Source organism: Pseudophryne corroboree, chromosome 5 (genome assembly GCF_028390025.1).
Source record: "Pseudophryne corroboree isolate aPseCor3 chromosome 5, aPseCor3.hap2, whole genome shotgun sequence".
NCBI classification, from domain to species: domain Eukaryota; kingdom Metazoa; phylum Chordata; class Amphibia; order Anura; family Myobatrachidae; genus Pseudophryne; species Pseudophryne corroboree.
In genome coordinates this window covers 601,597,594-601,619,465 of record NC_086448.1, presented here as the reverse complement: position 1 = coordinate 601,619,465, position 21,872 = coordinate 601,597,594, and the positions used below count along the sequence as shown (strand labels likewise).

Sequence of the window (21,872 nt, the reverse complement as noted above, 5' to 3'; positions counted from 1 at the left end):
GTCTGGCAAGGCCTCTGCTTCAAAACCAGCCGGTACTGATCCAATCAGACAACATCACGGCAGTCGCCCATGTAAACCGACAGGGCGGCACAAGAAGCAGGATGGCAATGGCAGAAGCCACAAGGATTCTCCGATGGGCGGAAAATCACGTCTTAGCACTGTCAGCAGTGTTCATTCCGGGAGTGGACAACTGGGAAGCAGACTTCCTCAGCCGACACGACCGACACCCGGGAGAGTGGGGACTTCATCCAGAAGTCTTCCAACTGTTGGTAAACCGTTGGGAAAGGCCACAGGTGGACATGATGGCGTCCCGCCTACACAAAAAACTAGATATTGCGCCAGGTCAAGGGACCCTCAGGCAATAGCTGTGGACGCTCTAGTGACACCGTGGGTGTACCAATCGGTTTATGTATTCCCTCCTCTGCCTCTCATACCAAAGGTACTGAGAATAATAAGAAAACGAGGTGTAAGAACGATACTCGTGGTTCCGGATGGGCCAAGAAGAGCTTGGTACCCAGAACTTACAGAAATAATATCAGAGGACCCATGGCCTCTACCGCTCAGACAGGATCTGCTACAGCAGGGGCCCTGTCTGTTCCAAGACTTACCGGGGCTGCGTTGGACGGCATGGCGGTTGAATTCTGGGTACTAAAGCAAAAGGGCATTCTGGAGGAAGTCATTCCTACGCTGATAAAAGCCAGGAAAGAAGTAACCGCAAACCATTATCACCGTATTTGGCGAAAATATGTTGCGTGGTGTGAGGCCAGGAAGGCCCCAACAGAGGAATTTCAGCTGGGTCGTTTTCTGCACTTTCTACAGTCGGGAGTGACTATGGGCCTAAAATTGGGTTCCATTAAGGTCCAGATTTCGGCTCTGTCGATTTTCTTCCAGAAAGAACTGGCTTCACTGCCTGAAGTTCAGACTTTTGTAAAGGGAGTGCTACATATTCAGCCCCCTTTTGTGCCTCCTGTGGCACCGTGGGATCTCAACGTGGTGTTGAGTTTCCTGAAATCACATTGGTTTGAGCCACTTAAAACTGTGGATCTGAAATATCTCACGTGGAAAGTGGTCATGTTATTGGCCTTGGCTTCGGCCAGGCGTGTGTCAGAATTGGCGGCTTTGTCATGTAAAAGCCCTTATCTGATTTTCCATATGGATAGGGCAGAATTGAGGACTCGTCCCCAGTTTCTCCCTAAGGTGGTATCAGCTTTTCACTTGAACCAACCTATTGTAGTGCCTGCGGCTACTAGGGACTTGGAAGATTCCAAGTTTCTGGACGTAGTCCGGGCCTTAAAAATTTATATTTCCAGGACGGCTGGAGTCAGGAAAACTGACTCGTTTTTTATCCTGTATGCACCCAACAAAATAGGTGCCCCTGCTTCTAAGCAGACTATTGCTCGCTGGATTTGTAGCACAATTCAGCTGGCGCATTCTGCGGCTGGATTGCCGCATCCTAAATCGGTAAAAGCCCATTCCACAAGGAAGGTGGGCTCATCTTGGGCGGCTGCCCGAGGGGTCTCGGCTTTACAACTTTGCAGAGCTGCAACTTGGTCAGGGGCAAACACGTTTGCAAAATTCTACAAATTTGATACCCTGGCTGAGGAGGACCTTGCGTTCTCTCATTCGGTGCTGCAGAGTCATCCGCACTCTCCCGCCCGTTTGGGAGCTTTGGTATAATCCCCATGGTCCTGACGGAGTTCCCAGCATCCACTAGGACGTCAGAGAAAATAAGATTTTACTCACCGGTAAATCTATTTCTCGTAGTCCGTAGTGGATGCTGGGTGCCCATCCCAAGTGCGGATTGTCTGCAATACTTGTTTATAGTTATTGCCTAACTAAAGGGTTATTGTTGAGCCATCTGTTGAGAGGCTCAGTTATATTTCATACTGTTAACTGGGTATAGTATCACGAGTTATACGGTGTGATTGGTGTGGCTGGTATGAGTCTTACCCGGGATTCAAAATCCTTCCTTATTGTGTCAGCTCTTCCGGGCACAGTATCCTAACTGAGGTCTGGAGGAGGGGCATGGAGGGAGGAGCCAGTGCACACCAGATAGTACCTAATCTTTCTTTTAGAGTGCCCAGTCTCCTGCGGAGCCCGTCTATTCCCCATGGTCCTTACGGAGTTCCCAGCATCCACTACGGACTACGAGAAATAGATTTACCGGTGAGTAAAATCTTATTATATATATATATATATATATATATATATATATATATATATCTATCCTTGAGACTTTAAAGTGATGACGCTCTTTGGTACCAACACACTTATAGCACAGTGAGTTCACACATTTACTTTGTATGAGCAGTTCATTATGTGGGGAGTATCACACATAGCTGATATAACGTGCATCCCTCTCTAAATTCTCTCTGCCAGCCACAAATGCATGCCATGTTATATTGGGCAGTAGAACCACCACAATTCATTATGACAGTATTGTGTATATACAATCAATGTTCCTCTTCTTGGCTGTACCTCTAAAAATAAAATTATCACAAAAACATATTGGCATAAAAGATTCTAATTATAAAGTTCCAAAATAATTTAAGTGAGGGTGATGCATATCCAGTACCAACCAACATGCTGTTGCATGGAATTCTGTCCAGTTGTAGTTGTCTGTCTACATGTATATAACAAATACAGCGCATAATTTCAATCCTTGGTTGCTAATTGTCACTAATACAATGTGGTACATGCTGTTTCGGCTACTGTCATACATATCTAAATACATGCTATTGTAATTCACTTCCCTGTACTACTCGGAACAAATGCAGTAGCCATGTGCCGATCTACTCTTATACTTGATAATATCTATCTGCTTACAGGGGCAAATTGAAAGAGTGAGTAATGTTTGCATGCTTTTTATATATGACATTGTATCTTGATCTTGAATATATGTTCTGTGTTCCCATGCTAGCGCAGTACACGGCTAATTTGAAACTGTACCTCAACCTTGATTTTCTCATAGAGTATGTTTATTATTCTAGGAGTTGAGTTTGGAGATGGCAGCAGTGGAAGTGATGATGGAATAACATTTTTACAGACCTCAAAAATACAGAGAGCGGTTTCCTGGAAAACAGACATGATTGCCAGAAATGTGGCTGGGGAGGAGAGTGTGGATTTTCAGCCACAGGTATATAACAAAATACAGTATGCTTTTAAGGATTGTATTGTTTCAGGTATTACAATAAATACATAACTTTCCAGGCATCACAAGACCGTATAGAACCTGTTGGAAATGGTGAAATATCAAGGGAACCCAAAGAAAATAATTTCAGCTTACAAAAAAGTACAGGTCTTGGCCACGACGGACAGCAAGTAAGTGAATTGTGGGAATAGTGACCTGCTCCATAAATTACCTTCATCTACTAGAAATTAGGATATGGAGTGTAATATGTTTTTATTTTAAAGCATGGGTCTTCAACCTGCGGCCTTCCAGCTGCTGAGGAACTGCACATCCCAGCATGCCCTGCCACAGTTTTGTTATTAAGGCATGCTAAAACTGAGCAGGGCATACTGGGATGTGTAGTTCCACAACAGCTGGAGGGCCGCAGGTTGAATCAGATTTGGCTTTATTGGCCAGGTACAATTGAGTATACTAGGAATTTGTTTTCGGTTTACAGTGCGGCAGCCAGGGGGGAACACGTAGACAAGAGGAGTGGGTGGGTGGGGAATAAATGCAGTATACAGATTAAGTAAAAGTACACTGTGTTCGTTCCAATCAGAAAATCGCAGTAGAGCGACTGGACAGTCAGTCAGCCCTGCGATTCGTCAGGAGTTCAGCAGGTTGGACTGCTTGTGAAAAGAAGCTTTTGTGGCCTCTATTGGTTCTGGTGGGAATGGCCCTGTATCTTTTCCCGGATGGCTGCAGGTTGAGCTCGCCATAGCCCAGGTGCGGCGGATCATTGACTATCCTAATCGCCTGTTTTTTGGCTCTGGACCGGTACAGGTTGTGGACAGGCGGGAGGTCAACTCCGATGATCTTCTCAGCAGACATTACCAGTCTTTGGCGCCTCCGTTTGTCTCTCTCGCTGGCGGAGCTATAGCAGACGATAATCGTGGAGCACAGGACAGATTCTACAATTGCGGAGGAGAAGGAGATTCTGTGGGATGTTAAACTTCCTAAAATTGCCTTAGGAAGAACAGCCTCTGCTGCGCCTTTCCGATGGTGGCATTTTTGCATTTGGTCCCCACTGGAGGTCTCCAGAGATCGTAGTCCCCAGGAACTTGAAGGAGTCCACTAGCGGCACCGCACTATAGCTATGATTAGTGGGGGTGCTACAGCTGGTTTCTTCCTAAAGTCTACTACCATCTCGACTGTTTTAAGTGGGTTGAGTTCCAGGTTGTTACAGCTGCACCACCGGGCCAACCGATCCACTTCTCGTCTGTAGTCCGATTCGTCCCCTTTTATGATGCCGATGACGGTGGTGTCTGCGAATTTAATGATGTTAATCGACTAGGACTCGGGGGAACAGTCAATTAGTGTACAGGGAGAAGAGCTGGGGTGAGAGGACACAGCCCTGGGGTGCCCCAGTACTGATTGACCGAGCTTAGGAGGTGAATCTCCCCCCCGCTTTAACCACCTGTGTTCTGTCCCATGACAGAAGACCCATGTTTTAAAGGAATATATACACTGTGACTGTGTGTATGTATATATGTGTGCGTGTATATGTATGTATGTTTATATGTGTGTGTGTATATACCCTCGTCTTTCAGAATTTTTTTGACATAGGCTAAGCACCAGTGGATTTTAGCCGATAACATGTTACTTTCACAGGCTCCTAGCTTGATAAAATAATGTGTCACTGAAACAACTGTCGTTGAGCTCTCCTATTTCAGTGAAATAGTAAGGAGAATCCCTTGAGTGCCTACTTTGTTTCTTTTTCATCCACTAGGGGTCACTGGAGTACTCTTGGGATATGGACGGCTTAGCAGAAACAAAGGCACTGAATATTTAAATTTAGAACTCTCCACCCCTCCATATCCCAGAGTACCTCAGTGTACGACCTCAGTGTTTTTTCCGTGCTCACAGCAATAACAAGGCTTGTGGGGACTTCCCACACTTGGTGGAAGATTTTATTAATTTTTCATTTTTACTTTTTACTTTTTACTATAGCACATCCCTTCCCAGTTTCTGGAAAAACATGGGTCCGGTATAGTGCCGCTGCACGGGCAGCGCATGGCGTGTCGGTGCTCACAAAGAGCACCCTCACAGCCACAGGCCCACTGGCTCCTGCAACAGCTGGACGGAGCTTACAGAAAGAAGCCCGTCGCAGCCATGAAGAAGTGATCAAAGAGCTGGACGGAGCTTACAGAAAGAAGCCCCGTCGCAGCCATGAAGTGATCAAACAGCTGGACGGAGCTTACAGATAGAAGCCCCGTCGCAGCTATGACCGGAGAGCTCTGAGCTTAGAAGCCCGTCGCAGGCCTCCTACAAAAGGTATGCTGGGGAAACAGGGCGGTCAGCGCAGGCTGCCGCCCCGCTGTGTGGGGTCCGTTGGGTGCGCCCGCTCACTACCGCTCACTGCCACTTAGCCCAGCCGCTCCGTCCAACGCTCCGTCTGCCGCTCCGTCCTCCCGGCCCAGGCGCTCCGTCCTCCCCCCAGGCGCTCCGTCCTCCCGCCAGGCGCTCCGTCAGCGCTGTATGGAAAGTGCAGCGCCCAGAGGGGGAGACCCGCCGCAGCTCGGCTAGCGACAGCTACACGCCCCAGCCAGCCGCCCTCCGCTACTTTGAATGTGTCTCTCGCCTCCCTGCAATGAGCTTCCCGGCTCACCGCTAACACGGCGCTACAGGGAGTACAGAGAGGGGGGGGGGGGACCTGGCTGATTACAGCGCGGCTGCAAGGGGAAATAGCAGGCTGCCATATCTATAGGAATGTTAATACAAAATTAACTGCAGGCAGTGTTTATATTAACTGGATTGTGACCTGCCTGTGATTATGCAGGGTATAATAGGCTATTGAGCCTATATTAACACTGAAGGCATGTATTGTAACCTGCATGTGTTTATTACTGTTTACTAGACAGTGATTATCACTGTATAATAGGCTATTGAGCCTATATTAACACTGCAGCAGGTATTGTAAGCTGTCCTGTGATTTTCAGTGTAAGCATGGCATGGGGGCCATTTTAACCATGTTTCCTGTTTCTTCCAGTTTGTAATTCCAGAACATTCCTGCCATACATCTCTACTCCACACGGAGGCGCAGGGGTGTTAGTGGGAATTTTGGTTCAGGTTTCACATAGGCTAGCCATGTGAACTGTATTTCGACATAAATATATATATATATATATATATATATATATATATATATATATATTACACACCTTAAGTAAAGACTTTACTGGGTTGTGCAAGTGTCTGGCCTTTGGCTATTGTGTTGTCTGTGTGTATAAGGAGTAAGGCTCCAACACAGACTAAAAACAAGGTTTACTACAATGTATGTACATAAATCTACCACAGATTCAGTTGCGTTGTAGGTTTCCACTCCGGAAGCCTGTTCATTCCCAGATCCTATGTTAAGCATTGGCAATTCAAATTGACTCCGTTCGACAGGAGTGGTAAGATCGGAGTCTCGGAAGTTACTCCGCCAGCTCTAACGGAGGAGTCTCAGACTTTCCAAAGGTCCAACTTCCTTTTGGGTACCAGGGTGTTAATTTAACTGGTCTTATCATTTAATGCAGTCTGACAAATTCTATGTCAAACCTCACAGCGATAACTACGAGTGAGAAGGGTACATTAGACCAGCAGTCAGATAGTGCGGGGTTTGGGCAACCATACATTGCTAATGACCAGTGAGTCAATGTCTCAAATTTACAGAGACTAAGGAGACTCTAACATCTAATCCGTCGAATTTAATAAACGACAGATCTTCAATGAGTTTTCTTATTTAGAATATCTGACTAAGATTTAAGTCTATTTACCCGTTTCCACATCTAAATGGGAGAATCCGCCATTGGTGAATTCGTCTGTGTCAAACATTATAAAGACCCAAGATACATTTGGGTCACTAGGCGCTCTATGTATGGAAACAATGACGATCACATTAGACTTATCGCAAATAAGAAGCTGCAGAGTATCTCTGTAAAGCTTCTGCTGACGCCTGTTACCTCGATTCTCGCTTTTTATCGTCGCTAGTTTCAGCACGACAAGTCCAGAAGTTGTTTGGTACTAAATTTGATATTCAGGCCAAGGCGGGGGGGGTGTAAAGTCTAGCCATTGCCTCCTCCGGTATCAAAACGGAAATACTTTGGGCCGGCGTTTAAAGTCTTTAGACTTCACTCTTTTCAAGGCTGTGGTACAAAAACAGTCACAACTTGTAACACCAGGGCGCTAAAGTCAACAAGCCAGTGGCTTGACGGCCTCTTAGGCCATCTCGAATTTCCAATTGTGGAAGCGCGCCTTTACACGTTACATTTGCTGGGTTTGCAGACATCCACTCATGGATGTATCCGCTATTTAAAGGTTAAAAGACAAGACTACCTCTGTCGGACGAAATTAGGCGTTTTGGCAGGTTGCCATTCAGTCTCTGCTGGTTTCAGCTGTTTTTATTTCTCTATCGTCCTAGTGGATGCTGGGGTTCCTGAAAGGACCATGGGGGATAGCGGCTCCGCAGGAGACAGGGCACAAAAGTAAAGCTTTCCGATCAGGTGGTGTGCACTGGCTCCTCCCCCTATGACCCTCCTCCAGACTCCAGTTAGATTTTTGTGCCCGGCCGAGAAGGGTGCAATTCTAGGTGGCTCTCCTAAAGAGCTGCTTAGAGAAAGTTTAGCTTAGGTTTTTTATTTTACAGTGAGTCCTGCTGGCAACAGGATCACTGCAACGAGGGACAGAGGGGAGAAGAAGTGAACTCACCTGCGTGCAGGATGGATTGGCTTCTTGGCTACTGGACATCAGCTCCAGAGGGACGATCACAGGTACAGCCTGGATGGTCACCGGAGCCGCGCCGCCGGCCCCCTTGCAGATGCTGAAGTAAGAAGAGGTCCAGAATCGGCGGCTGAAGACCCTTGCAGTCTTCTAAAGGTAGCGCACAGCACTGCAGCTGTGCGCCATTTTCCTCTCAGCACACTTCACACGCAGTCACTGAGGGTGCAGGGCGCTGGGGGGGGGGGCGCCCTGGGAGGCAAATGTAAACCTATATACTGGCTAAAAATACCTCACATATAGCCCCCAGAGGCTATATGGAGATATTTAACCCCTCCCAAACTTCACTAAAGAGCGGGAGACGAGCCCGCCGGAAAAGGGGCGGGGCCTATCTCCTCAGCACACAGCGCCATTTTCTCTCACAGAAAGGCTGGAGAGAAGGCTCCCAGGCTCTCCCCTGCACTGCACTACAGAAACAGGGTTTAAACAGAGAGGGGGGGCACTAATTGGCGATATAAATATATATATAAAGATGCTATTAGGGAGAAACACTTATATAAGGTTGTCCCTATGTAATTATAGCGTTTTTTTGGTGTGTGCTGGCAAACTCTCCCTCTGTCTCTCCAAAGGGCTAGTGGGTCCTGTCCTCTGTCAGAGCATTCCAGGTGTGTGTGCTGTGTGTCGGTACGTGTGTGTCGACATGTATGAGGACGATGTTGGAGGAGGCGGATAAATTGCCTGTAAGGGTGATGTCACTCTCTAGGGAGTCGACACCGGAATGGATGGCTTATTTAGGGAATTACGTGAGAATGTCAACACGCTGCAAGGTCGGTTGACGACATGAGACGGCCGACAAACAATTAGTACCGGTCCAGGCGTCTCAGAAACACCGTCAGGGTTTTTTAAAAAAACGCCCATTTACCTCAGTCGGTCGACACAGACACAGACACGGACACTGAATCCAGTGTCGACGGTGAATAAACAAACGTATTCCTCATTAGGGCCACACGTTAAGGGCAATGAAGGAGGTGTTACATATTTCTGATACTACAAGTACCACAAAAGATGGGTATTATGTGGAAGTGAAAAAACTACCTGTAGTTTTTCCTGAATCAGATAAAATAAAATGAAGTGTGTGATGATGCGTGGGTTTACCCCGATAGCAAATATTGGCGTTATACCCTTTCCCGCCAGAAGTTAGGGCGCGTTGGGAAACACCCCTTAGGGTGGATAAGGCGCTCACACGCTTATCAAGTGGCGTTACCGTCTCCAGATACGGCCGCCCTCAAGGAGCCAGCTGATAGGCAGCTGGAAAAATATCCTAAAAAGTATATACACACATACGGTGGTTATACTGCGACCAGCGATCGCCATCAGCCTGGAGATGCAGTGCTGGGTTGGCTTGGTCGAATTCCCTGACTGAAAATATTTTATTGATATAGAGCATTTAATAGGATGCATTCTATATATATACTGTATGCGAGATGCACAGAGGGATATTTGCACTCTGGCATCAAGATATGTGCGTTGTCCATATCTCCCAGAAGATGTCATGGACACGACAGTGGTCAGGTGATACAGATCCCATACGGCACATGGAAGTATTGCCGTATAAAGGGAAGGAGTTATTTGGGGTCGGTCCATCGGACCTGGGGGCCACGGCTACAGCTGGGAAATCCAACCTTTTTACCCCAAGTTACATCTCAGCAGAAAAAGACACTGTCTTTTCAGCCTCAATCCTTCCGTTCCCATGTGGGCAAGCGGGCAAAAGGCCAGTCATATCTGCCCAGACATAGAGGAAAGGGAAGTAGACTGCAGCAGGCAGCCCCTTCCCAGGAAAAGAAGCCCTCCACCAGTGGGGGGGTGGTCTCAAGAGTCTCAGCGCGCAGTGGGATCACTCGCAAGTTGACCCCTAGATCGTACAAGTATTATCCCAGGGGTACAGATTGGAGAGTCGAGACAATTTTTCCTCGCAGGTTCCTGAAGCCTGCTTTACCAACGGCTCCCTCCGACAGGGAGGCAGTATTGGAAAAAAAAAAAAATTCACAAGCTGTATTTCCAGCAGGTGATAATCAAAGTACCCCTCCTACAACAAGGAAAAGGGTATTAGTCTTCCACACTATATTGTGGTACTGAAGCCAGAAGGCTTGGTGAGACATAGTCTAAATCTGAAATCTTTGAACACTTACATAAAAAGGTTCAAATCAAGATGGAGTCACTCAAAGCAGTGATAGAGAACCGGAAAAAAGGGGACTATATGGTGTCCCTGGACATCAAGGATTACTTCCATGTCCAAATTTGCCCTTCTCAACAAGGGTACCTCTGGTTCGTGATACAGAACTGTCAATATCAGTTTCAGACGCTGCCGTTGAATTATCCACGGCACCCCGGGCCGTTACCAAGGTAATGGCCGAAAAGATGATTCTTAAAAGAAGAAAGGCATCTTAATTATCCCTTACTTTGACGATATCCTGAAAGGGGCAAGTTTCCAGAGAACAGTTGGAGGTCGGAAAAGAACTATCTAAAGTAGTTCTACGACAGCACGAGTGGATTCTAAATATTCCAAAAATCGCAGCTGTTTTCCGATGATACGTCTGCTGTTCCTAGGAATGATTCTGGGCATAGTCCAAAAAGAGGTATTTCTCCTGGAGGGGAAAGCCAGGGAGTTATCCGACCTAGTCAGAAACCTCCTAAAACCAGGCCAAGTATCAGTGCATCAATGCACAGGAGTCCTGGGAAAAATGGTGGCTTCTTACGAAGCGATTCCATTCGGCAGATCTCACGCAAAAACTTTTCAGGGGGATTTGCTGGACGAATGGTCCGGATCGCATCTTCAGATGCATCAGCGGATAACCCTGTCTCCAAGGACAAGGGTGTCTCTTCTGTGGGGGCTGCAGAGTGCTCAACTTCTAGAGGGCAGCACATTCAGCATTCAGGACTGTGTTCTGGTGACCACGGATGCCAGCCTGAGAGGCTGGGGAACAGTCACACAGGGAAGAAATTTCCAAGGAAGTGTGGTCAAGTCTGGAGATTTCTCTCCACGTGAATATACTGGAGCTAAGGGCAATTTACGATGCTCTGAGCCTAGGAAGAACTCTGCTTCAAAGTCAACCGGTGCTGATCCAGTAGGACATCATCATGGCAGTCGCCCACGTAAACAGACGGGGCGGCACAAGAAGCAGGAGGGCAATGACAGCAAGGATTCTTCGCTGGGCGAAAGATCATGTGATAACACTGTCAGCAGTGTTCATTCCGGGAGTGGACAACTAGGAAGATTTCCTCAGCATGAATGAATTCCACCCGGAAAAGTGGGAACTTCATCTGGAAGTTTCCACATGTTTGTAAACCGTTGGGAAAGACCAAAGGTGGTTATGATGGCGTCTCACATGAAGCGCCAGGTCTAGAGACCCTCAGGCAATAGCTGGGACGCTCTGGTAACACCGTGGGTGTACCAGTCGGTGTATGTGTTCCCTCCTCTGCCTTTCATACCCAGTGTATGGAGAATGATAGGAAGGAGAGGAGTAAGAACTATACTCGTGGCTCCGGTTTGGCCAAGAAGAACTTGGTACCCGGAACTTCAAGAGATACTAGAAAGGATCTTGATTCAGCAAGAATCATGTCTGTTCCATGACTTACCGCAGCTGCGTTGACGCCAGGGCGGGTGAACGCCGGATCCTAAGGGAAAAAGACATTCCGGAAGAGGTCATCCCTACCCTGGTCAGAGCCAGGAAGGAGGTGACCGCACAACATTATCACCGTTAAGGTGAAAATATGTTCCATGGTGTGAGGCCAGGAAGGCTCCACGGAAGAATTTCAACTAGGTTAATTCCTACATTTCCTGCAAACAGGAGTGTATATGGGTCTCAAATTGGGGTCCATTAAGGTTCAAATTTCGACCGGTCTATTTTCTTCCAGAAAGAAATTGGCTTCAGTTCCTGAAGTCCAGAAGTTGTTAAGGGAGTACTGCATATACAACCCCCTTTTGATGTCTCCAGTGGCACTGGGCGATCTCAACGTAGTTTGGGATTCCTAAAATCACATTGGTTTAAACAACTCAAATCTGTGGATTTGATATATCTCACATGGAAAGTGACCATGCTGTTGGTCCTGGCCTCGGCCAGGCGAGTGTCAGAATTGGCGGCTTTATCTCATAAAGCCATATCTGATTGTCCATTCGGACAGAGCAAAGCTGCGGACTCGTCCCCAGTTTCTCCCTAAGGTGGTGTCAGCGTTTCACCTGAACCAGCTTATTGTGGTACCTGCGGCTACTAGGGACTTGGAGGACTCCAAGTTGCTGGATGTTGTCAGGGCCCTGAAAATATAGTTCCAGGTCGGCTGGAGTCAGGAAATCTGATTTGCTGTTTATCCTGTGTGCACCCAACAAGCTGGGTGCTCCTGCTTCTAAGCAGACTATTGCTCGTTGGATTTGTAGTACAATTCAGCTTGCACATTCTGTGGCAGGCTTGCCACAGCAAAAAAATATGTAAATGCCCATTCCACAAGGAAGGTGGGCTCATCTTGGGCGGCTGCCCGAGGGGTCTCGGCATTACAACTCTGCCGAGCAGCTACGTGGTCAGGGGAGAACACGTTTGTAAAATTCTACAAATTTGATACCCTGGCAAAAGAGGACCTGGAGTTCTCTCATTCGGTGCTGCAGAGTCATCCGCACTCTCCCGCCCGTTTGGGAGCTTTGGTATAATCCCCATGGTCCTTTCAGGAACCCCAGCATCCACTAGGAAGATAGAGAAAATAAGAATTTACTTACCGATAATTCTATTTCTCGGAGTCCGTAGTGGATGCTGGGCGCCCATCCCAAGTGCGGATTATCTGCAATACTTGTACATAGTTATTGCTAACTAAATCGGGTTAGTGTTATTGTGAGCCATCTTTTCAGAGGCTCCCCTGTTATCATACTGTTAACTGGGTTCAGATCACAGGTTGTACAGTGTGATTGGTGTGGCTGGTATGAGTCTTACCCGGGATTCAAAATTCCTCCCTTATTGTGTACGCTCGTCCGGGCACAGTATCTAACTGGAGTCTGGAGGAGGGTCATAGGGGGAGGAGCCAGTGCACACCACCTGATCGGAAAGCTTTACTTTTGTGCCCTGTCTCCTGCGGAGCCGCTATCCCCCATGGTCCTTTCAGGAACCCCAGCATCCACTACGGACTCCGAGAAATAGAATTATCGGTAAGTAAATTCTTATTTTCCAGGCCTGGTACACCATCAGAGTCAGGGTTCCTTATTCCCCTCTGTTTGGGGTACCGAAGCCGGAGGGCTCCGTCGCAGTCTCAATCAGCAAGTCACTTACTACAGTTTGAAAATGGATTTCTGCGGTTAGTATTTGCATTTCTCTGACGTTCTAAGTGGATGCTGGGGACTCCGTCAGGACCATGGGGATTAGCGGCTCCGCAGGAGACAGGGCACAAAAGTAAAAGCTTTAGGATCAGGTGGTGTGCACTGGCTCCTCCCCCTATGACCCTCCTCCAAGCCTCAGTTAGTTAGATTTTTGTGCCCGGCCGAGAAGGGTGCAATCTAGGTGGCTCTCCTAAAGAGCTGCTTAGAGTAAAAAGGTCCAGAAACCGGCGGCAGAAGACTTTTCAGTCTTCATGAGGTAGCGCACAGCACTGCAGCTGTGCGCCATTGTTGTCAGCACACTTCACACCAGCGGTCACTGAGGGTGCAGGGCGCTGGGGGGGGGGGGGCGCCCTGGGCAGCAATGAAATACCTATACTGGCTAAAAGATACATCACATATAGCCCCTGGGGCTATATGGATGTATTTAACCCCTGCCAGGTCTCAGAAAAACGGGAGAAGAAGCCCGCCGAAAAGGGGGCGGAGCCTATTCTCCTCAGCACACAGCGCCATTTTCCCTCACAGAAATGCTGGTGGGAAGGCTCCCAGGCTCTCCCCTGCACTGCACTACAGAAACAGGGTTAAAACAGAGAGGGGGGGCACTTATTTGGCGATATGATTATATATATTAAGATGCTATAAGGGAAAAACACTTATATAAAGGTTGTCCCTGTATAATTATAGCGTTTTGGTGTGTGCTGGCAAACTCTCCCTCTGTCTCCCCAAAGGGCTAGTGGGGTCCTGTCCTCTATCAGAGCATTCCCTGTGTGTGTGCTGTGTGTCGGTACGTGTGTGTCGACATGTATGAGGACGATGTTGGTGAGGAGGCGGAGCAATTGCCTGTAATGGTGATGTCACTCTCTAGGGAGTCGACACCGGAATGGATGGCTTATTTAGGGAATTACGTGATAATGTCAACACGCTGCAAGGTCGGTTGACGACATGAGACGTCCGGCAAACCAATTAGTACCTGTCCAGGCGTCTCAAACACCGTCAGGGGCTTTAAAACGCCCATTTACCTCAGTCGGTCGACACAGACACGGACACTGACTCCAGTGTCGACGGTGAAGAAACAAACGTATTTTCCATTTGGGCCACACGTTACATGTTAAGGGCAATGAAGGAGGTGTTACATATTTCTGATACTACAAGTACCACAAAAGAGGGTATTATGTGGGGTGTGAAAAAACTACCTGTAGTTTTTCCTGAATCAGATAAATTAAATGAAGTGTGTGATGATGCGTGGGTTTTCCCCGATAGAAAATGATTGGCGTTATACCCTTTCCCGCCAGAAGTTAGGGCGCGTTGGGAAACACCCCTTAGGGTGGATAAGGCGCTCACACGCTTATCAAAACAAGTGGCGTTACCGTCTCCAGATACGGCCGCCCTCAAGGAGCCAGCTGATAGGAGGCTGGAAAATATCCTAAAAAGTATATACACACATACTGGTGTTATACTGCGACCAGCGATCGCCTCAGCCTGGATGTGCAGCGCTGGGGTGGCTTGGTCGGATTCCCTGACTGAAAATATTGATACCCTTGACAGGGACAGTATTTTATTGACTATAGAGCATTTAAAGGATGCATTTCTATATATGCGAGATGCACAGAGGGATATTTGCACTCTGGCATCAAGAGTAAGTGCGATGTCCATATCTGCCAGAAGATGTTTATGGACACGACAGTGGTCAGGTGATGCAGATTCCAAACGGCACATGGAAGTATTGCCGTATAAAGGGGAGGAGTTATTTGGGGTCGGTCCATCGGACCTGGTGGCAACAGCTGGAAAATCCACCTTTTTTACCCCAAGTCACATCTCAGCAGAAAAAGACACCGTCTTTTCAGCCTCAGTCCTTTCGTCCCCATAAGGGCAAGCAGGCAAAAGGCCAGTCATATCTGCCCAGGGATAGAGGAAAGGGAAGAAGACTGCAGCAGGCAGCCCATTCCCAGGAACAGAAGCCCTCCACCGCTTTTGCCAAGTCCTCAGCATGACGCTGGGGCCGTACAAGCGGACTCAGCTGCGGTGGGGGGTCGTCTCAAGAGTTTCAGCGCGCAGTGGGCTCACTCGCAAGTGGACCCCTGGATCCTACAAGTAGTATCCCAGGGGTACAGATTGGAGATTCGAGACGTCTCCCCCTCGCAGGTTCCTGAAGTCTGCTTTACCAACGTCTCCCTCCGACAGGGAGGCAGTATTGGAAACAATTCACAAGCTGTATTCCCAGCAGGTGATAATCAAAGTACCCCTCCTACAACAAGGAAAGGGGTATTATTCCACACTATATTGTGGTACTGAAGCCAGACGGCTCGGTGAGACCTATTCTAAATCTGAAATATTTGAACACTTACATACAAAGGTTCAAATCAAGATGGAGTCACTCAGAGCAGTGATAGCGAACCAAGAAGAAGGGGACTATATGGTGTCCCTGGACATCAAGGATGCTTACCTCCATGTCCCAATTTGCCCTTCTCACCAATGGTACCTCAGGTTCGTGGTACAAAACTGTCACTATCAGTTTCAGACACTGCCGTTTGGATTGTCCACGGCACCCCGGGTCTTTACCAAGGTAATGGCCGAAATGATGATTCTTCTTCAAAGAAAAGGCGTCTTAATTATCCCTTACTTGGACGATCTCCTGATAAGGGCAAGGTCCAGAGAACAGTTGGAGGTCGGAGTAGCACTATCTCAAGTAGTTCTACGACAGCACGGGTGGATTCTAAATATTCCAAAATCGCAGCTGTCTCCGTCGACACGTCTGCTGTTCCTAGGGATGATTCTGGACACAGTCCAGAAAAAGGTGTTTCTCCCGGAGGAGAAAGCCAGGGAGTTATCCGAGCTAGTCAGGAACCTCCTAAAACCAGGAAAAGTGTCGGTGCATCATTGCACAAGGGTCCTGGGAAAAATGGTGGCTTCTTACGAAGCGATTCCATTCGGCAGATTTCACGCAAGAACTTTTCAGTGGGATCTGCTGGAAAAATGGTCCGGATCGCATCTTCAGATGCATCAGCGGATAACCCTGTCTCCAAGGACAAGGGTGTCTCTTCTGTGGTGGCTGCAGAGTGCTCATCTACTAAAGGGCCACAGATTCGGCATTCAGGACTGGGTCCTGGTGACCACGGATGCCAGCCTGAAAGGCTGGGGAGCAGTCACACAAGGAAAAAATTTCCAGGGAGTGTGATCAAGTCTGGAGACTTCTCTCCACATAAATATACTGGAGCTAAGAGCAATTTACAATGCTCTAAGCTTAGCAAGACCTCTGCTTCAAGGTCAGCCGGTATTGATCCAGTGGGACAACATCACGGCAGTCGCCCACGTAAACAGACAGGGCGGCACAAGAAGCAGGAGGGCAATGGCAGAAACTGCAAGGATTCTTCGCTGGGCGGAAAATCATGTGTTAGCACTGTCAGCAGTGTTCATTCCGGGAGTGGACAACTGGGAAGCAGACTTCCTCAGCACGACCTCCACCCGGGAGAGTGGGGACTTCATCGGGAAGTCTTCCACATGATTGTGAACCGTTGGAAAAGACCAAAGGTGGACATGATGGCGTCCCGCCTGAACAAAAAACTGGACAGGTATTGCGCCAGGTCAAGAGACCCTCAGGCAATAGCTGTGGACGTTCTGGTAACACCGTGGGTGTACCAGTCGGTGTATGTGTTCCCTCCTCTGCTTCTCATACCTTAGGTACTGAGAATTATAAGACGTAGAGGAGTAAGAACTATACTCGTGGCTCCGGATTGGCCAAGAAGGACTTGGTACCCGGAACTTCAAGAGATGCTCACAGAGGACTCATGGCCTCTGCCGCTAAGAAGGGACTTGCTTCAGCAAGTACCATGTCTGTTCCAAGACTTACAGCGGCTGCGTTTGACGGCATGGCGGTTGAACGCCGGATCCTAAGGGAAAAAGGCATTCCGGAAGAGGTCATTCCTACCCTGGTCAAAGCCAGGAAGGAGGTGACCGCACAACATTATCACCACATGTGGCGAAAATATGTTGCGTGGTGTGAGGCCAGGAAGGCCCCACGAAGAAATTTCAACTCGGTCGATTCCTGCATTTCCTGCAAACAGGAGTGTCTATGGGCCTCAAATTGGGGTCCATTAAGGTTCAAATTTCGGCCCTGTCGATTTTCTTCCAGAAAGAATTGGCTTCAGTTCCTGAAGTCCAGAAGTTTGTCAAGGGAGTACTGCATATACAACCCCCTTTTGTGCCTCCAGTGGCACTGTGGGATCTCAACGTAGTTCTGGGATTCCTCAAATCACATTGGTTTAAACCGCTCAAATCTGTGGATTTGAAATATTTCACATGGAAAGTGACCATGATGTTGGCCCTGGCCTCGGCCAGGCGAGTGTCAGAATTGGCGGCTTTGTCTCACAAAAGCCCATATCTGATTGTCCATTCGGACAGGGCAGAGCTGCGGACTCGTCCCCAGTTTCTCCCTAAGGTGGTGTCAGCGTTTCACCTGAACCAGCTTATTGTGGTACCTGCGGCTACTAGGGACTTGGAGGACTCCAAGTTGCTAGATGTTGTCAGGGCCCTGAAAATATAGGTTTCCAGGACGGCTGGAGTCAGGAAAACTGACTTGCTGTTATCCTGTATGCACCCAACAAACTGGGTGCTCTTGCTTCTAAGCAGACGATTGCTAGTTGGATGTGTAGTACAATTCAGCTTGCACATTCTGTGGCAGGCCTGCCACAGCCAAAATATGTAAATGCCCATTCCACAAGGAAGGTGGGCTCATCTTGGGCGGCTGCCCGAGGGGTCTCGGCTTTACAACTTTGCCGAGCTGCTACTTGGTCAGGGGCACACCCTGGCTGAGGAGGACCTGGAGTTCTCTCACTCGGTGCTGCAGAGTCATCCGCACTCTCCCGCCCGTTTGGGAGCTTTGGTATAATCCCCATGGTCCTGACGGAGTCCCCAGCATCCACTTAGGACGTCAGAGAAAATAAGAATTTACTTACCGATAATTCTATTTCTCGTAGTCCGTAGTGGATGCTGGGCGCCCATCCCAAGTGCGGATTGTCTGCAATACTTGTACATAGTTATTGTTACAAAAATCGGGTTATTATTGTTGTGAGCCATCTTTTCAGAGGCTCCGCTGTTATCATGCTGTTAACTGGGTTCAGATCACAGGTTGTACAGTGTGATTGGTGTGGCTGGTATGAGTCTTACCCGGGATTCAAAATCCTTCCTTATTGTGTACGCTCGTCCGGGCACAGTATCCTAACTGAGGCTTGGAGGAGGGTCATAGGGGGAGGAGCCAGTGCACACCACCTGATCCTAAAGCTTTTACTTTTGTGCCCTGTCTCCTGCGGAGCTGCTAATCCCCATGGTCCTGACGGAGTCCCCAGCATCCACTACGGACTACGAGAAATAGAATTATCGGTAAGTAAATTCTTATTATTTGTAGCCACAAGATTGCATGATTGCTCTTGATCTTCAGAATGCGTATTTACCCATTCCGGTTTGGTCACCGCATCACAGGTTCTTGCGTTTCGCAATACGCCACAACCATTAACCGTTTCAGGTTCTACCGTTTGGCCTCTTGTCAGCGCCTCGGGTATTCACCAAAGTGAGGTTGGTGATGATAGCTCATCTCAGAGCCCTGGCAGTGACAATCGTTCCATACTTAGACGATCTGCTCATAAGAACTCTGTCTCAACAGAGGTTCCTCTTACTTGCGCTACTAACGTACACCACGGTTGCAGTGTCAAGTTCAAAAACAATCGCATCTAATTCCGTCTGAACGACTTCAATTCCTAGGTATGAGTATAGATACGGTAAATCAAAGAGATTTACCTACTACACCAGGAAGAACAGATTATACCATCTAGTACAATTAGTGCAAAAGCCACGCACACTAGCGGTACATTGGTGCATTCGCCTATTAGGAACAATGATGTGTTTTCGAAGCGCTTTAGTTTGCCGGGTTTCACTCGCGTTTCCCACAGGGGGGCGAGGGTGTCTATACTCTGGGCGAGAGTCTCAGAGGTTGAGGAGTTGTAGTTAAAAAGGTCAGCGACTGGGGTTCTAAAACGGATCACGACAGATTGCTGTCTATAAATGTCCTGGAACTCCGTGCAATTTACAATGCACTACATGCTTCGCTTTCAGTCTGTCCAAGTGCAGTCAGACAACGCAACGGGAGTTGCATACACAACATCCAGGGAGGACCGAGTAGCCGCATGGCAATGCGGGAGGTAGCTCGAATCCTCAATTGCCCAGAATACCACAAGGTGATATTGTCGACGGGGTTCATTCCGGGAGTGGACATCTGTTAGACAGATGATCTTAGCCGTCGGGATTTTCATCCAGAAAACTGGGTATTAAATCCAGAGGTGTTTCACATGTGGGTCCACAGGTGGGGTTACCTTCAGGTGTACATGATGGCATCTCGCCACAATTACAAACGCTCAGTATGTGTACAGAACGACAGATCACAAGGGCAGTGCCGGTGGAGGCTCTCACATTCGCGTGGTCGTACAGCCTCGTGTATCTGGGTCCACCGTTTTCCGCTGCTCTCTCCGTTGCTAAAACGGATCATAAGACAGTTCGTCACAGTCATACTAGTGATATCTCATGGGTTTCGGAGAGCTTGCTTCTCGAATCTCCAAGGAATACTCGCACACGATCCTTGCCCGCTCATACTACGTCCAACCTGTTACAACAGGGACCGTTCTTTTCCCCTATTTACCTATGTGCTGCGGTTGACGGGGTGGTGGTTGAGACCGCCCTCTTAAGAAAAGAGATAGGGCATTACAGTATCGGTTATACCAACCATGTTACGAGCTAGGAAGCCGGTTACGGCAGCTCATTATTACTGAATTTGGTGTGCCTATATAGGGTGGTGGGAAGCTCGGAAGTTTCCGACATCATCTTTCAAGTTACCCGTATTCTGTTATTTTACAGACGGGGTGGGATGGAGAACTGCGTTCATCTACACTGAGGGTGCAGGTATCTGTGTTGTCAATTTATTTTCAAAGACGTTTGACTTTATTGCGTCGGTACACACCTTTCTACAAGGTGTCATCAGAGTGCAGCCTCCATTTATCCCACCTACAGAGCCATGCGACTTGAAGCTGGGTTCAAATTTCTTACAGTTTTCATATTTTGAACCCTTACAACAAATGGGGATTAAGTTTCTCACTTGGAAAACGTTTTTTCTTCTAGCCTTAGCTTCGGCAAGGGTTTTGTTTTCAAATTTGGGTGCCTTGTATTCCAAGCCACCGTATTTGGGTTTCCTCATGACAGAGCGGAACTTCGGACGAATTCCGATTTCTTATTTTTCACATCAATAAACCAATAGTGTTTCCTGTGTTGACAGCACATTCTAGAATTCTGAATGTGGTACGCGCATTACGCGTTTATATGTCCCGAACGTCTACAGTTTGTAATACGGATACGTTGTTTGTTCTCTATGATGCTGCCAACTGGGGTTAGCCAGTTTCTCAGCAGACATTATCCAGTTGGATAAAACTGACTACACGTCAGGCTTACCTTAAGGCTAAGTTACAGTCGCCTACGTCAGTAATAGCTCATCCCACAGGTTCTGTGGGAATGTCATGACCAGCTGGTCGTGGAGCTTCTACGACGCGGCTACATAGTCTTCAGTGCACACGTTTGTGCGCGTTTACAAGTTTTGAAACGTTTGCGGCATCAGCATCTAGCTTTGGCCGCCTACTGTTACAGGTGTCAAACAGCTCTCCCGCCCACGAGGGAAGCTTTGGTACGTCCCAAGAGTACTCCAGTGACCCCTAGTGGATGAAAAAGAAAATAGGATTTTGGTACTTACCAGGTAAATCCTTTTCTTTGAATCCATAGGGGGCACTGGACGCCCACCCAGAGCAGTTTTACCTGGGTTGTATTAAGCTCAGAGGAGCTTATGGTACCACATTTTCACCGATTGGTTCAACTTATAAAGGTCTATCGGTTATGGTGTCAACTGTTTAGTTGACAGTAACGTTATGGGTCAACTTTGTTGTTGTCCGTTATGTTATAGGAATTCTCCATTGTCAACCTCTCTATAGTTCCTGTTCGCTCAGTAAAAAACACTGAGGTCGTACACTGAGGTACTCTGGGATATGGAGGGGTGGAGAGTTCTAAATTTAAATATTCAGTGCCTTTGTTTTTGCTAACACCGTCCATATCCCAAGAGTACTCCAGTGCCCCCTATGGATTCAAAGAAAAGGATTTACCTGGTAAGTACCAAAATCCTATTTTTGTTGATGTTCATCATTGCGCGCCCAACAGCCAGTCTTAACGGCAGCTGGAATAACTGAAGATGCTGAAAAAGTGATGGGAAACAGATGAGCTTGAGAGAGTGGAAAAGAAAATGAAAGAGGGAGTGGAGTGTTTGGAGTCTGTGAAGGTTGTAGGAAGATATGAAGTAAGGGGAGAGATAATTAATCAGAATGTTAATGAGGTCAGCAGAATGCTCGCAACATCAGCGTATTTCAGGTGTGCAGATGTTATATTTCAATCATACATTATTGGGGGCACAGCTACATATGAGATGTTCTGTATTATGATGTTGGGTAAGGCAATGGAGGTAATCTGGAAGCCAGGAAGGAATTTCCAGCAGAATAGAGCAGTTGAGGTTCTTGTCAAAAGGATAATGAAATTGCACACTTCTAGCTTCTTTAATTCCACCTACTTGCAGGT

The 21,872-nt window shown here is 47.7% G+C and overlaps 1 protein-coding gene across 3 annotated transcripts in view; it reads left to right on the top strand.

The window, feature by feature from the left end:
* Nucleotides 1–21,872, top strand: part of CEP192 (centrosomal protein 192) — a 639,877-nt gene that overhangs the window by 270,961 nt on the left and 347,044 nt on the right. For 2 of the 3 annotated variants that reach the window (XM_063923417.1, XM_063923415.1), the window contains exons 11-12: nucleotides 2,991–3,136; nucleotides 3,211–3,321. In XM_063923417.1, the coding sequence (XP_063779487.1) occupies nucleotides 2,991–3,136; nucleotides 3,211–3,321 (257 nt within the window). The remainder of the gene's footprint in view (nucleotides 1–2,990; nucleotides 3,137–3,210; nucleotides 3,322–21,872) is intronic. The other variant, XM_063923418.1, reaches the window with a different exon arrangement.